Genomic DNA, 15220 nt, shown 5'->3' with positions numbered 1-15220 from the left:
GTGAGTTTGGGAGACTCTGTGAGGCATCCCCTTCTCCAGCTCACTAGGGCCTTTGAAATGAATATTAGAGTCCGGAGAAGTTTGGCCAGAGAGAGACCTGTTCGATCGGGTCTCACCAGCTTCTCCCACCTCGTGTCACCGTGCAGGCTGCGCGCCACCCAAAACCTCACGTGCAGCGGAAGCGCTGCTCCGGGCAGTGTGTGTGCGACCCTCCTCCCCGCGTGTTCTGAGGCAGAGGTGAGCGCAGGGGTGAGGACGGACGGGCAGGAGGTGCGCTTCTGGGCACCATCTCAGCGGAAGCGTCCCCTCTCCGGGCTGCCTCCTCCCTCCCCCCAGGCGGTAAAGTGCAGACAGTTCTCTGAGCATTAGCGGAGTCAGTCCAGCCCCTGTGGGGGCAGGGTCGAGGGGCCACCTGGCGGGCTGAGTGTGGGCCCGTGGGCCGTGCACGGTGGGGCGATACAGGGACGGCAGTCCCCGGCCACGGGGAGGAATCCACAGGCACACACAGTAGGTGCTCAGTCTCATCTGCCCTTGGTGGGGACGGGGGGCTCCCCCGCCCTCCTCGCCCTCACGCACAAGGCTCCCCAGGTGGTGCCAGTCAGAAGACCGGTGTTTGGCTCATGGCTTTACCACATGACGGCTGTGTGCCTTCAGGTAGACGACTTGCTCTCTCTGAGCCTCAGTGTCCTCATCCTCGAAATGGGGATAACGTCACCTCCCTTGAGATGTGGCGAAGATTCAGCGGCCTGAGTGTGTGACAGTGCCTCCCCCGTCTGCGCCGCTGCGGCTGATCTTCGTCCCTTTCTCCTGCTTCGTTGAGGTCGCCCCACGGGAACAACGGTTTTCCCCCCTCTGTGCCCCGCGAGCACATCCCTCGCATGTCTCTCTAGCTCTCCACCGCCCTGCTTCCGCTGTTCTATTACACGCTCATCTGCCCGTCGGACTCGACGGTCTCTGGGGCCTGTTACTGCCTCTGCCAGGGCTGCGGTGCCCGGGCCAGCCCGCGACAGCGCCTGCCGGCCACTGTGCCCTCACACGCAGCAGGCCCCAAGTGCTGGCAGCCAGCGCCCCCAGGCAGCTGCCGCCCACTCCCCAGGCAGCAGGTGCGCAGACAGCCCGCTCGCCGCCGCCCGCCGCCCTGCTCAGAGGTTCCCTCTGGGGCTGGCTCCAGCCACCCGCAGTCGCAAGCGTGAGCTCGCTCCTCTGTTGGCGTCCCTGTCGATGTCGGCCCTCGTCCTGGCACCGCTGCCCCTCCCCGACGAACTGGTGCACCGAGTCCCTGCCTGGGGCCTGCTAAGCCGGGGACCGACTGAGCCCCGATCAGGGCGCCCCCCGTGTGCTACTCAGCTCCACGTTGCCCGCAGCACTGGGCACACAGTAGGCGCTGGGAGAGCTCGGAGTCAAACAGAAATGAGCCGCGGGAGCAGACACTGGAGCGGCTGTCAATCGCCGCAGTGACGTCCGCAGGCCGGCCCAGGGGACCCCCGGGGAGCGGCACGGCGCCTAGTCCCTTCCGCAGCCCACGCCCACCTGTGTGCTTGCCCCACCTGGTCCTGGGCCAAACCTTGGCGAGTGCGGGCCAGGGCCCGGCGTCCTTCCTCGCTGAGGGGGGCAGCGGGGTCGTGTTTGAGACCCTCTCCTGAACGACGGTTGCGAAGCGCTGCTCTTCAGTGCTAAGAGTAGCGGTTGTTCCTGGTACGTTCGACTCGGAGGTGGGACTATTACATTGCTCTGTTTATCCCACACTCGGTGTGCAGTTGCTGAAACTGTCACCGTGTCCCATACTCCGTAGGCCATTATGTGTATTTCGAACCATTACATAAATGGACTTGATTTGGCACCTCCGAATGTCATTAAATTCCTCCCATACCAGTAACAACACAGTTTCCATAGAAACGAACACATTTCGGGAGGGAAGGCCCAGGGAAGCAAGCAGACGGAGTGGGGGAAACACGCCCGGGTCACTACTTCCAGAGGCTGGCCCCGGCGCCGCGACGGGAGCACTCTGCCACGGCGGGGCCCGCTCCTTCGGGTGGCATCGCCTGCCCTTTGACAGAAGCCCTGGGTAATCCGCCTCACCCTGAGCCTGCTCGCCCAGCGCCCAGCTCTGAAGCCTCGCGGCGCCACAGGCCGCTAAGCATCCTCACGCGTCCCCACTACTCCGGGCCTTTCTTCAGGCTGCGGCGAGGGCTGGAGGGAGGGTCTCGGCCCTCAATGAATTTGGGGATGAAGCCTTGGAGGGTGGCTGAGGATGGAGGGAAGGAGAGGCACAGAGAAGAAGGGAGGCCTCCCCAGAGTGCAGTTGGCATGGCAGAGACCCCTGGCCTGGGCCCCCTGGTCATCGGTACAGCCAGAATGTAAAGCTGCAGACCCTTGGGTTGAAGGGGCATGGTGTTTGCACCCCCTTCATGAGAGCTGCCCATGGCCTTGGCAGGTAGTGAGTTTCCTGTCTTTGGAGAGATCTAAGCATAGGTTTCAATGCCTCTTGAAGTAAAGATAGCTCACAGGGCTCAGCTAGATACCACTTTCTCCAGGAAGCCATCCTGGACACGGCTCCCTTGGCCTACAGTTTGGGTTCCTCTCTGCTCCCACAGCCCCTGGTATCACTGCCTGCCTGGTCTCTGCCGCTGCCACGCCGTATCGTGATTGCCTGTGCGTGTGTCGCCCCTACCCCAGCACGGTGGCATCCTGGGAGGCAGGGGCTGTGTCTTTGCACGCCGAGGGCGTGGCATGTATGGTGCCAGGCCCAGAGTAGGAAAGAAGAAATGAGCACGCAACGTCACGGTGTCCAGACTCTTTACATGCATTGGCACTTGGCAGGGATGCCGAGCCAGCGGAGGGTGCGGACTAGACGACCTTTGGTCCCTTCTGGCTTCAAGAATCAGGCCGGGCACGGTGGCTCACGCCTGTAATCCTAGCACTCTGGGAGGCCGAGGCGGGCGGATTGTTTGAGCTCAGGAGTTCGAGACCAGCCTGAGCAAGAGCGAGACCCTGTCTCTACCAAAAATAGAAAGAAATTAATTGGACAGCTAAAAATATATAGAAAAAGTTAGCCGGGCATGGTGGTGCATGCCTGTAGTCCCAGCTACTCGGGAGGCTGAGGCAGAAAGATCACCTGAGCCCAGGAGTTTGAGGTTGTTGTGAGCTAGGCTGACGCCACGGCACTCTAGCCCGGGCAACACAGTGAGACTCTGTCTCAAAAAAAAAAAGAGAATCTACAATGACATAGTTCTAAGCCTGCCCTGACTATACCTGGGATTTGACTCTGGCTTTCTCCTACTCCCAGCCACTATGCTTAACCATTAAGAATACTAGTCACGATGCTAAAAAGAAAAACCAGAACCAAAACATCTGGGTATAAGACGTATCGCATCTCCCAAGTGGGGTGCAAGTGGAGGGTAACGTTCCCGGGGACCAAAACTACCGCCTGCTGCCTGTGTGACTCTGGACAAGTCACGTCCCCTTCCCTGGGTCTCGATGCCTCTTCTCCAGGTCATCGTCAGATCACCCAGTCCCAGCAGCGTGGAGCCACTGGCCAGGGCGCAGAAGGTCACTTTCCTTTCTGTATTGTCAATGTCCACTCTGTGCAAATAGCACGCTGGGCTCCTGGGATGCACTGGAGACTAAGCAGAGCTTACTGAGTGGCAGGGGAGCAGGGACTAGTTAGAAAACTGCAACATGATCTCACACGTGCAGACGGAGCTAAGTTGGGAAGGGACAGGGCTGTATGAGAGCAGATACCGGGAACTTGATCCAGACTGTGGGGGTGGGGTCAGGGGAGGCTTTGCTGGAGAAGAGACCTGAGCTGCAATCGGAAGGACGAGCAGGATGCAGCGTGGGGAGGGTTTGGGGATGGGTGTGGTGAGTGTGGCCGGCACCCCACGAGGAGGAAACAGGTAGACAAGGCCCTCGGCCGTGGGAGCACGCCCCGTTCAAGGAGCAGCAGGAAGGCCGCGTGGCTGCAGTGCGGAGTGTCACGGCGGAAGGTGAGGACGAGGAGGCGGGTAGGAGCCGGAGCACACGGGGCTTTGCAAAACGTGCCGAGGATTCTGGTGTCTTTCCTAAAACCAACTGAAAGCCACTGAAATGTTCTCAAGGGGAACGTGTCAGGATCAGATCTGTATTTTGAAACCCTGTTCTGGCTGAAGTGTGGAGAATGAACTTGGTGGGCAGAGGGGGGACGTCATGGGCGTGAGAAGCCAGATGGCAGAGCCCCGCTGCAGTCCAGGCGAGAGCTTGGCGACGGGGCTAGCGCACGGCTGTGAGATGGGGGGAGGGAGCGGAGGTAAAATCCCCGGGACTTGGTGGGGGTTGGACACGCGTGCGAGGGAAAGGGAAGTTTAAAAAGAGGCTGGCAGGGTCTGCCGCCGAGGGGGCCGCTGGCCTGAGAAAAGCAGGGCTCCTGGTGGGAATGGTGGCTGGAGTAATGGGCCCGGGAGAAAGCTCTGGAATCCTCCATGGGACTGTGGCAGGAGAGTGGACACGGCGGTTCTCTTGTTCCCAGACATCGAGTGAATTAAATAGCAATCAGAAAGCACCCTGCAAATCTGAGTCTTGCCATAAATAATAAACAGGGACAGTATACAAATGCTGGGCTTTGCAGCCCCAGTGGAAGAAAACACATCAGTAAGAAAAACGAAATAAGAAAAACGTACCCCAAAGCCCCAACTAACAAAACGACAGTGTCAGCCGCCATCCTGGGGCTGCACGGGCAGTGGAGGGACGGTCTCAGGAAAGATGAGCCAGGCTGTGCGCCTGAACGGCCAGCTCCCTTCTTCTCCGGGCAGGTCCCTAGGCCAAGGGCCCAGGCCGCCCTAACCCTGCTTCCCGCCGCCCGCCACCCAGTGTGCAGCTGCTACAGCTTGAATTCACTCTCCGAGGACAGGTGGGAGAGAGAAACGGGGATCTGCCCTCGGAGGCTGCCAAGCAAAGCCCGGAGCTCGACTCCTGGGACTGGCTTGTTTGGGGATCAAGGCACTTAAAGCGTGGGGGAGGGGTGAGAGCAGGGTGCGGGCGGGGTGCTGAGAGCCGAGATGGAGCCCCATGGGTGATATGCTCCGATATTACTCCGTTTCATGCACGAGAGGGCTGAAATCAGGCCTGCAGGGACTTGCTCCCGTGGCTGGCGCCTCGCCCTTCGGTGCCCCTTCGGCGACGCATCCCGATTCCGCGCACCTCTCTGTCTCATCCGCTCTATTGGGGGACGGGCAGGAAACAGGGGAGGTTTGAGACTCTTTCCTACGGACCGGGGCGGGGTTGCATAGGAGAGAACAGGCTCCCACGCTGCCACTCGGATTTTCTGACGCAGATCCGCATCCTCTCAGGGCTCTGTGTGCCCCGCCAGGCTGAGAGGGGAGCACGTGCCGGGGGCACTCGCGCGCAGAGCCCGACGAGGACGAGGGTGCTGCCCAGGCTGCGCGCCAGGCAGGGGCCCCTGAAGGGCAGCATCTGTGCAGCCGGCTCTCTCCTGGGGTGCTCCAGCCCCTCCCAAGGAGGCCAGACGTCCCCAGCGAGCGGAAGCTGCCCTTGCTAGTCACGCCAAGAGTTCTGTGCTGGGAGCGCGAGAGGGGCAGCGCCGGGCGGCATTTCTGTTCTCCCTCCGCTGAGCTGAGAGAAGCAGCTCGTCACCGCGATTCTGAGGGTCCGGGAGGAGCCCAGGTCCTGGGAAACGGTCCCTGCCCGGATCGGCAGCCCGAGAGCACCCACCGGTGGAGGGAGGAGACCCCTGCACAGGCCCGCCTTGGCCTCAAGGGTTGGCCGGGGGAGGTCAAGCCTGGGCTGCCTCCCTCTTCTCCTTTAAACACCCTTCTCAAGAGTCCTGTGGCCTCAGTCTTCCCGTCCCTTAGGAATGCCTTCTCCGCCCTCGTCCCTCGCTCCGGTCGTCCCTGATTTTCTCCCAGGTCAACTCATGTTGACTCACGTCCCTGTCCCTCTGTCTTCCCGGCCACCCTAAAAGCGCAAACCAAGCTGACATGTGAGGGGCTTCCCCTCTGTGTGTGGCCTCTGCCTCCTCCTCCAGAGTTCGCAGAGCCCTGGGTGTCCAAAGCCCCAGGCCGTGTGGTCCTCGCTCTTCCAGCCACTGCCCATGGCCCCAGGCAGGTCGCTCGATGCTCCTGGGCCGTGCTGGGTGAGTCGGGTGCCCTGTGATCTCTGGGGTTGTCTGCAGTTCTGACGCAGAGGCACAGTGAGCTTCTGCCAGGCAGGCACAGCCCCTGTTACGACACCACGTGGCAGCTTTCTGTCCTGCTCCGCGTAGGCTCAGCCCTGGGCCAGCAATGTGCACGGAGAAGGTGAGCGGCTCTGGGATCCCCAAGAGAGGGGAGAGCCGGGAAGGCAGGGAGGGGTGTGCGTGTGTGAGCGTGGCTTGCACTGGATGGGGCGGAGCACACAGTGGGGGCGGCTCTGGGAGAGGCCTGGTTGGAGGTGCCGCGAACATGGCCCAGCAGTACGAGGGGTGAGGAAGGAGAGCAGGCGGGGAAGGAGGGAGGCGCTTCCAGGGCAGGCTCTCCTCCCAGCCCTCTGCCCTGTGACCCGCCTGGGCCGGCCGCTGGGAAGGGCTGGAACTGAACGGTTCTGGAATTGAAGGAGGCGCCAGAGTCAGCACCGAGGTAAGACTTGAGGAGTTAGTGAGGCGGGCAGACTCATTTTGCGGAACATTCTACGTCAGCCCGCTTTGCCTGAGCAGCCCCTTCTCAAGGCCGCTCGGCACCTGTGGGTGACTCTGCACATTCCTCTATCGTCATCAGGCACTGGGTAATCACCCAGACAGAAATCCCACTCCCCATGTGCAAAACACGGGGCTGAGGCCCAGGGATAGGCCAGGAAGAAGGGAGAGTCTTCGGCTGCCGCGTAGCTGACTTTCTAGTGGGACTGACGGCGCACAGGGAAGCAGCCTAACCAACCATCACACGCTGATCAGCGCCCACAGTCCACCGGCTGGTCGCCGCGATGGAGACGTGGTCGGGGGAGGGGTATCCGATTCAGGCAGGGCCCTGAGGCAGGATCTCTCCGGGAGGTGACGGTCACGCTGAGAAGTGCCTGCGTGTTTTTATTGTGAGCTCCTTGAGGGCAGGGACTGTGTCTCACTGACGTTTATAGCTCCAGGACTTAGAACAATGCTTAGAACTTATTATGAAAAACTGGCATTATTTTTAGGGTATTTAATGAAAGTTTGATAAATAAATAAATGATCTCCCTCCAGCAGTTCCTATTCAAAGCACCCGTATCTCAATCACATGAAGACAATTATGTCAAACAAATCTTATATTCTTATGCCCAGTCTCACTTTATTCCCTCCTTTCTTGTCTGCCCTTCACTGATTTCTGCTCATATCTCCATGTGATGCCCAAATGTGTTGAGTCCAAACAGGCGAGAACAAACACACACACTCACTATTCCCAGCCACCTCCGTTCCTGCAAATCCTGCAGACTCTGAGGCTATTAAGCACTCCCAAACGGAGAAAACCTCTCCCTCACTATCACATGCCTCCTTAAACGATCTTTGAACAGCATTTTCTTTTTATTGCTTTGTGTAGTTTAACAGCACCGACTGCGATTACTCTAACTTATGATAAACCCCAGATCTATAAAGCTGCTGTTCATTCATTATTTTCCTCTTGCTCCTTCTCAGCTGTTATTTTTTGGAATGTAGTGAGGAGGGGGAGTGGAAGGAGAAGACAATAAAAGGACACCAAATTAACAGAGAAATAAATGGAGTAGGGAAACACTTCTCTCTGGGTGACAGGCACCCTATTAGATACTCTTACACAGGACAAATATGCTTTAATACGGCACAAGTAGGTCTTTTATATTTATTCTAAATTGGAAATATGATGATCACCACCGTATCTCTAACGGAAGAAGCAGCTAATTGTTCTAATATCTCACTAATTCCAGCAACTGGGAGAAAAATAATTATTTTTTACTATTTTACCAATTGTTCAATTTATACCAAGGTGTATTATGACCCACGGACAGAGATTTCTGTCTCTTGATCTATGTCATTGCTGCTTTTCCAGTTCAATTATTAATATGCAGAAGTTATAATTATTTTGGGTATTGGTATGAGATAATTATAACAGCTATAAGACAGCTCCCCGTGTTTGCTGACGCCGTTTCTTACCTGCAGACGTGCTGGGCTATGGGCACGTGCGCGTTAGAGAGAGAGTGATGTGTAATGTGGCGCCGTGGCAGCCGGGCCGGCTGGAGAGACGCAGAGGGGCTTCCCCGTCCAGGGCCTGCCCCCTCCCTTGCTTCTGCCTTCCAGAGACAAAGCGGACCCACCTGTGCGCCCCTCCTCCACCCCACCGTCTCACCCTCTCCGTATCCCGTCTCCGCTTTGTTAGTTGAGATTTCTAACCTGTCACCCGCGTTGGCTCAGCCTGCTCACCACACTCTCGTCTCCTGGGTCACCTAGAAGCTGGGGTCAGATGCCTGGAGCCTGGGGTTTCAGATCCAGCCCAGCTCCTGACTCTTTGACTCGCCTAATCCCGAGGAACCTTGTTCAGCTTCTCTAATGAGCTTTGCCAGCAAGAGAACGTGTCTATTCAGCACCACGGACAGAGGCAGGCTGTCAGTTCCCACAAATTAGGAGTTACTGCCTAGCAATCTTGTCAAGGAGGCGGTGTTGGGAAGGGAGGGGGTGGCTGGGAACGGCAAAAGTCAGTGACAGAGGCTGACTGGCAGGAAGCAGAAAGTGCAGCCCCAGCCCTGGCTTTGCTGGGCCATGGGGAGCTGGCCACAAACGGGGAGCGGCTCCTGGGGGCCGCTGCTTTCCAACACGGACAGGCAGCAAACTGTGGAGGTGATCACTTCCTGTGCTTAGTTGTGCCGGCCTCGCTCTTGCCAGATTGTCGCCATGATGGGTGCTGGTGACAGACCCATGGCTGGCAAGGTCTCAGGTCTGGGGAGCACATGGGGGGGTGGCGTCGTGGACCAGGCCGGGAGGAGAGCCAGCCAGGAGCATGCAGAGGCACTGAAACCATGCCGTGGTCTAACTCTAGCGCTGGTGGAGGGAAGCTGCCTCCTTGCCTGGGGAGGGAACGAGGGGCCATGGGGAGGGGAGGGCCCAGCTCATGGCAAGCTTGACTGGTGAGAAGCCAAGGCTTCCTGTGTCTGACTTAATGAATAAATGGCATTCCAAGCCATTGTTCATCTCCTTTTGCATTCTGACAAACGGTCGGCGGCATCTGATGGAGAGGGGTGTTCGCTGCACAGACAGATGGCTCCGGAGGAAGAGGACCTGACTCTCGACCACAGCAGGACCACGAGTGACAGCACTCCGCTGACACCCCAGCCTCCGCGCCAGTGTCGATGCCTTCCCCACGCCCTCGGTGACCCAGTCCAGCCCCGGGAGACAGGCCCAGTGCAAGAGGAAGGCAGAGTGGGCCGTGCGTAAGAGGGAGAGGTAGGCCCATGCAGTTGGAAGGGGAAGGTTTCCGAATGCAGGTTCTCTGGGAGTGAAGACACTGCCTTGCCCTCTTTGGTGCTCCCCCCTGTTCCCCCACGTGCCTGTCAAGAGCGTCTGTTCCAGAGGCATTCAGGAAATACGAATGACTGAGGAGGAAGGCACAGAGGTCTGGATCAGAAAAGACAATGGAAGCAGATTTAATTGGGCTGCGGAGTGGGTGGGAAAAACAGCAGGGAAGAGAGAGGAAGAGAAGCGGGGGCCGCAAGGGAGGAGGGACGACAGCATAAGGAGAGGGCTCGTGAATCAGCATCCTGTGTGTCAGGCGTTCACTGCTCTTCCCCACGTTATTGCATAAATAGCTTCGTGGAAATCAAACTGATTCCTGAGATACCCCACGTTCGTTTTCCCGGTTCCTCTGCACCGTAGTTGTAGGAGAGAGCTTCCTCCCTCCAGATTACCCGAGACGGTGGGGCGGTTCTCACTGACCTTCACTCATTCTCCGGAACGTGTCCTTGGCCATGTAGCCCAGCACCAGACAGCATCCTCTCTTCTGGAGGCCCAGCTCTGGAAGAGAGGCACAGGTGGGTGAGTTGGGAACAGTCAGGCATTAGGGGAAGCCCCTCTGTAGGGGGCTGTAAAGCTTGTTGCTCTTATGAACAGGGCTACTTCTTTATTTAACCGACATCTATATAGTGCTTATTATGTTCCAGGCCTAATTTTAAGCCAATCATTCCTCATTTGATCCTCACAACAACCCTATGCAATATATACCATTATTACCCCATTTTTTATCATCTCCATTTACAGGTGTTATTAAGTGGCCTTAGATGAAACAGCTAGCTGGTGGTGGGGCCAGGATTTTAAACCGAGGCGGTCTGGCTCCAGAGTCCATGCTCATAGCTATTACTTTGGGTTATTGAGGCCTTTTATACCCCGGGCTTGGAGAACACGCCCAGATCTCCTTGGGACGCGGCCAGACCTGCCAGAGTGGTTGCGGAGTCCAGGCAGCGGCGTCCGGGCTGGAACGATGCAGCCACGCACAGTGGTGACTCGGAAGGATGAAGAAGAGACTAGATGAGTTTGGGGGCTGACACAGAGGTCGAAGTATAGGGAGAAGGACTCTTCCACCTTTTGGAGAGGTGAATTTCAGGGCCGGAAATTCTGTACATTTCTCTAACAAGGTACGATTTAGTACCATCGAGCACTTAGGAGGTGCAGGCTCACAGCACAGGGGTTGGGACAGCTAAGAGACACAAGGCTCCACAGGGCTTTGCCCCAAGTGGAAAAACTTGATAGAACAATTCGAGGTAGTGAATGAAAGAGATGATTCTTTTTTCGCACATATTTTGTAAAGCAGTGCCCATTGTGTCTGAAGGCGGGACTGGAGTATATATCTGCTTCACAGGAAGGCAAGGTCCTCTCTGGTATTGATTCTTTAGTTCCAATTTATTTTAAGCATCTTGTGAGTTCTGAAGCAATTCCACACCAAATTTTATTTCCACAGCCCCCCGAACAGCCCCATGAGGTAGGCAGACAGGCTGCTGCGAGTCACATTACGCAGATAGGAAAACCGAGGCTCGGTGCTGTTAAAGGACTCCCCGTGATCATTTGAAACTCCCCACCCCCACCCCCTTGCTTAGAAGTCCTGCGAAGGCGACCCCTGCCACAAACCGGGCGCGCGACTGAGGGGTGTGATTTATGGAAGTGGGAACCTGACTGTAGCTCCTCCCAGGCCTTGCCAGGAGTTCTCGGACCTGACTGCTCCCTCCCTTGGTTTCTCAGGAGGGTCCGCCTGAGTGGGTGTAATGGCACCTTCTCCCAAGACACTGGGTGTCCCCGTGAGCCTAGCCGGTGTCCAGGCCGTTAGAGGACAGACAGAGCGGGTCGTTCCTCCCACTCCCTCTCCGCCTTGTGCAGCCCAGGTCCTCTCGCTAAGCACCGCAGGATGAAAGGAGCACAGGGCCCACGAGAGACGGCTAGGTCAAGCTTGGGGGCGCTGGCCCTAGAGAAAAACAAAGTGTGGGGCAGTGGCAGAATGCCACGGCCCAGGGAGGTCACTAGCTTTGATCTCCCGATTCTTTAAAGGGGTTTATTGGCTATCAGTGAAGAGCAGAGAAGCGGATCTGAGGGCTTCGTTCCAGAGGCACCCACTTCTCTTCCTTCCCCTCCACACCCCCCAGCCGCCCTCATTTCAAACGGCCTTGCATCTCGGGCGCCCAAATTGACGATGTTAAGTTCCCCCATCCAAGGCCTCGGCCCTTTCTGCAGGGGCTCCCGCTCTGTCGAGCCGAGTGGATCAAAGCCCCTTTGATGTTCACTTACTATATTTGTGGATTTTTTCTAACAACCACCGTCAGGAGGCAGGAATGCAGCCTGCCAGGAGGGCGCCAGCGGAAGCACAGGCTGTGAGGAGGCACCGAGCTCCTGAGGACAACGGCCTCTGGACGGGACTGCATTGAAGCCCATCGTGCTGGCGACAGGCAGAGGGAACCAGCCCGCTGTAACTGCATGCGTCTTGTTCACCATCAGCAAGATACGATTGCCGACGATCCCCACCATATTTGCCGTTGACTTCTTATGCCCATCTAAAGCACATCAGCAGTGGCTCCTAACGAGACAGGGAGTTTCGGTTCCTGATTGAGCCCAGGAGGGAGCCGAGGGGAGCACTGAGCAGGGAGGGGAGGAGATGCTGGATGCATTTAGGCCAGTGTTCCAGTTGTTTCTAGATAGTCCCTGAACTCTCAGGCAAGTGGAAGGGGAACAATTCCCTAAAGATTTAGAGAGTGTGAGCAGCCTGTTGAATCTGGATCATCTGTGTAGACTATCTCTACCACCCCGACTCCACCTCTCCTATGCCACGGACTGGAGCCTCCACCCCGTCCCGGGAGGGCTGCCCAAGGAGAGGCTGCACATCACCAGGGATCATAAGAGTCTCACTGACCATGTTTGATTTTTGCGGAGGAGCAGGAAAAGAAGTTTTTAAAAAATCCTGATTAATAAAAGAAATCGAGGGCAAGGCAATTTCTCGATGTATTTGGCTCATTTAATTTGACACGTATGGGTTAGTCTTAATTATTCAGGCGGCTACATTACAAGGTGCTAATAAGCACACTGCAGAAATTTATTAAGTGCAAGGGCTGTCTGACCGAGTCTTTGCTGCGAAGTAGGAAGGAGCCACCGGCATCTTTGCAAGAACGGGCAGGTTGGAAGATGAGTGAAGTGAGTTTTCCAGACATGAAAGCTGGTTTCCCATACATGAAAATTTGGGATGTTCTTTGGAGAGATTTGCAGAGCTAAACTGGAGGTCACTGGGTCTACAGGAGGGAGCAAGCCAGTAGGGACTGACACGGGGCAGGGGAGGGTGTCTGGATACCGCGAGGGGAGGTGGGGGACGTCGAAAGGAGGAGGACACAGGAAGCAACCGCTTTGGCTCTGGGAGACTCCACCAAGGCCAGCTAACAGGCTGTTAGGGCGGGACGACAGACTACGACAGGAAGAACAGGCGTCTCTCTCTGTGAGGCAGACCAGCCACCAGACTGTCACCTTGTCACATGGCACTGAGAGGGATGGCAGGGTCAGATCACAGAGGCCCATTCTGGAACAGATGACTGGTCTTCTCCAAGTAGGCTTTGGGGCTGCCGTCTTTGGCTTTATCGTAGCGGAATCACTCACGTGCCCGGAAGGTGTCCATGGAAAATCATTAACACGAAAAAAGTCCTGGCTTACAAGGGAAGTTCAGAGGAAAGAAGTCCAGGGTCACCGGCAGGTGGGGAGGGCGCTGTCCGAGGAGAATGAAGGCTGAGGAACACGGCCCGTGCAGGGAGACGTTGACCGGAACAGGTATGTTTCTTGGGAGAAGGCGAGTGTGTGCCCCGGGAACTCCTCGCCTCTGGACTTCGAACAACAGAAAAGTCAGGATCGTGCCTTTTCCGTCTCTGGGCCCCCAGTCCCAAGCGTGGTGCCTGGCACGCGGCAAGCACTTGGGACCAGGCCGCTGACTTGAGGACAAGGCCGACCGGAACCCACCGTGCAGGCCGGGTTCTCCCCCGCCTGGGCCAGCGCATGGGTGGCTTCAGTGCAGCACGGCGTGTTTAGGTTGGGTGAGGACGGCTGCAGAGGGAGCGTGACTTGTGATTCATTGGGACAGAAGACGCGGGAATGTCATCGGATTTCCTCTTGGGAGGATTAAAAAGGGATGGCATTATAAATGGCGTGGTTTCCTTCAGTTTCAGAGGGTGCAGATGGGACTTTTTCTAGCCTTGGTATTCCTTGATTATTACTGGCAATAATAATGATGCAGTGTATTATTTCACGTTTGTGGGACGCTGTCATATTCTCTGTCTTATCGCGTGCACACGGTAAGTAGCTTGTGAAGTAGGCAAAGCAGAAATTATTTCTTCCATTTTGGTTTCAGGAACTGAGGCTCAGAGAAGTGAAATGACAATTCAGGGAAAAGGCACTAGCTGGAGACAGTGCTCGGGCCAGAATCCAGGCCTGATTTCTGGCTCCGTTCTCAGGGCAACGTACGGGATCCCAGGGCTGCGGACACTGAGAATCACGGGAGAGCGGAGAGCAGAGGGCAGAGAGCAGAGGGCAGAGAGCAGAGGGCAGAGGGCAGAGAGCAGAGACCAGAGACCAGAGAGCAGAAGAGGGCAGAGACCAGAGAGCAGAGAGCAGAGGGCAGAGAGCAGAGGGCAGAGACCAGAGGGCAGAGAGCAGAGGGCAGAGACCAGAGGGCAGAGAGCAGAGGGCAGAGAGCAGAGACCAGAGACCAGAGAGCAGAGGGCAGAGACCAGAGGGCAGAGAGCGGAGAGCAGAGTTCCGGGCTAGGACGGTATTGTGGGCTGAACTATGTCCCTTTGCCCCCACCCCCAGTCATATGTTGAAGTCCAAACCCCAGTACCTCAAAATGTGACCTTACTTGGAGACAGGGACTTGGCAGAGGTGATCACATCAACATGAGGTCACTAGGATGGGCCTCAATCCAGGATGACTGGTGTCATGCGTGAAAAGGGAAATGTGGAGACAGGCACACGCGCAGGGAGATGCCACACGAGTGTGAAGGTGGCACCTACAAGCCAAGGAGAGAGGCCCAGAGCAGATCTTCCCCCACAGCTCCCAAAGGAAGCCGCCCTCCCAGCATCTTGACTTTGGACTTCCGGCCTCCAGGACTGCGAGACGATATATTTCTGCTGTTGAAGCCACTCAGCTGGTGACACTTTTTTACAGCAGCCCTAGCACACACATACAGGCAGGACAGGGAGGAGCTGGTCTTCTCACCGGGCAGGCCATTTCCACTGGACCTCAGCCCCTAGGCCGCAGAGCTGTCTGTAGGGAACAGCATCACAGGACTGCTCAGAGGGCCCCAGACTGGAGAGGGCCGGCAGGGGCTGCAAGGTGCGGCAGCGGAGGTGGTGGGCACGAGACATGATGGGCGGCGGGGAGGGCTGGCCATGTGTCTGCACACCCAGGCGCGCTCGGCGGCAAGCCGGAGGCCTTTAACATTCCTGCTTCCAGGGTGAGGACCACGTTGCCCCATCTGGACACTAAGGGGCTCTCAAGTAACTGTGGACAGAGCTGGGACCATGGACAGGCACCAGCGCCCGCTGCCCCACCGCTGCGGAGGCCGTCCAGCGTCTGGGGGAGGCTGCCTGTGGCAGGCCTTCCCCCCTCTCCGCAGCCCGCCTGGCCACGACAGTTCTGGGGTGCTTGCTGAGGACGAACTTTTCCCACCCGATGCTGTTAGACCTGAGCATGGCCCCGGAAGCCCATCAAACAAGAAACAGAGCATGGTTGGCAGGCAATTCAGTG

The 15220-nt window shown here is 57.2% G+C and overlaps 1 protein-coding gene across 2 annotated transcripts in view; it reads right to left on the bottom strand.

Moving 5' to 3' along the window:
- KIRREL3 (kin of IRRE like 3 (Drosophila)) overlaps nt 1-9972 on the bottom strand; it is a 108541-nt gene extending 98569 nt beyond the window's left edge. Inside the window, exon 1 of one of the 2 annotated variants that reach the window (XM_012663622.1) lies at nt 9896-9972. In XM_012663622.1, the coding sequence (XP_012519076.1) occupies nt 9896-9929 (34 nt within the window). In that variant the 5' untranslated portion in view covers nt 9930-9972. The remainder of the gene's footprint in view (nt 1-9895) is intronic. The other variant, XM_012663621.1, reaches the window with a different exon arrangement.
- Between the last annotated feature and the right edge of the window lie 5248 nt (nt 9973-15220).

The sequence above is a fragment of the Propithecus coquereli genome, unplaced genomic scaffold (genome assembly GCF_000956105.1).
Source record: "Propithecus coquereli isolate 6110/MARCELLA unplaced genomic scaffold, Pcoq_1.0 Scaffold815, whole genome shotgun sequence".
In the NCBI taxonomy this organism is placed as follows: Eukaryota; Metazoa; Chordata; class Mammalia; order Primates; family Indriidae; genus Propithecus; species Propithecus coquereli.
The sequence above is the reverse complement of the archived record's forward strand: the minus strand, read 5'-3'. Positions and strand labels throughout refer to the sequence as shown.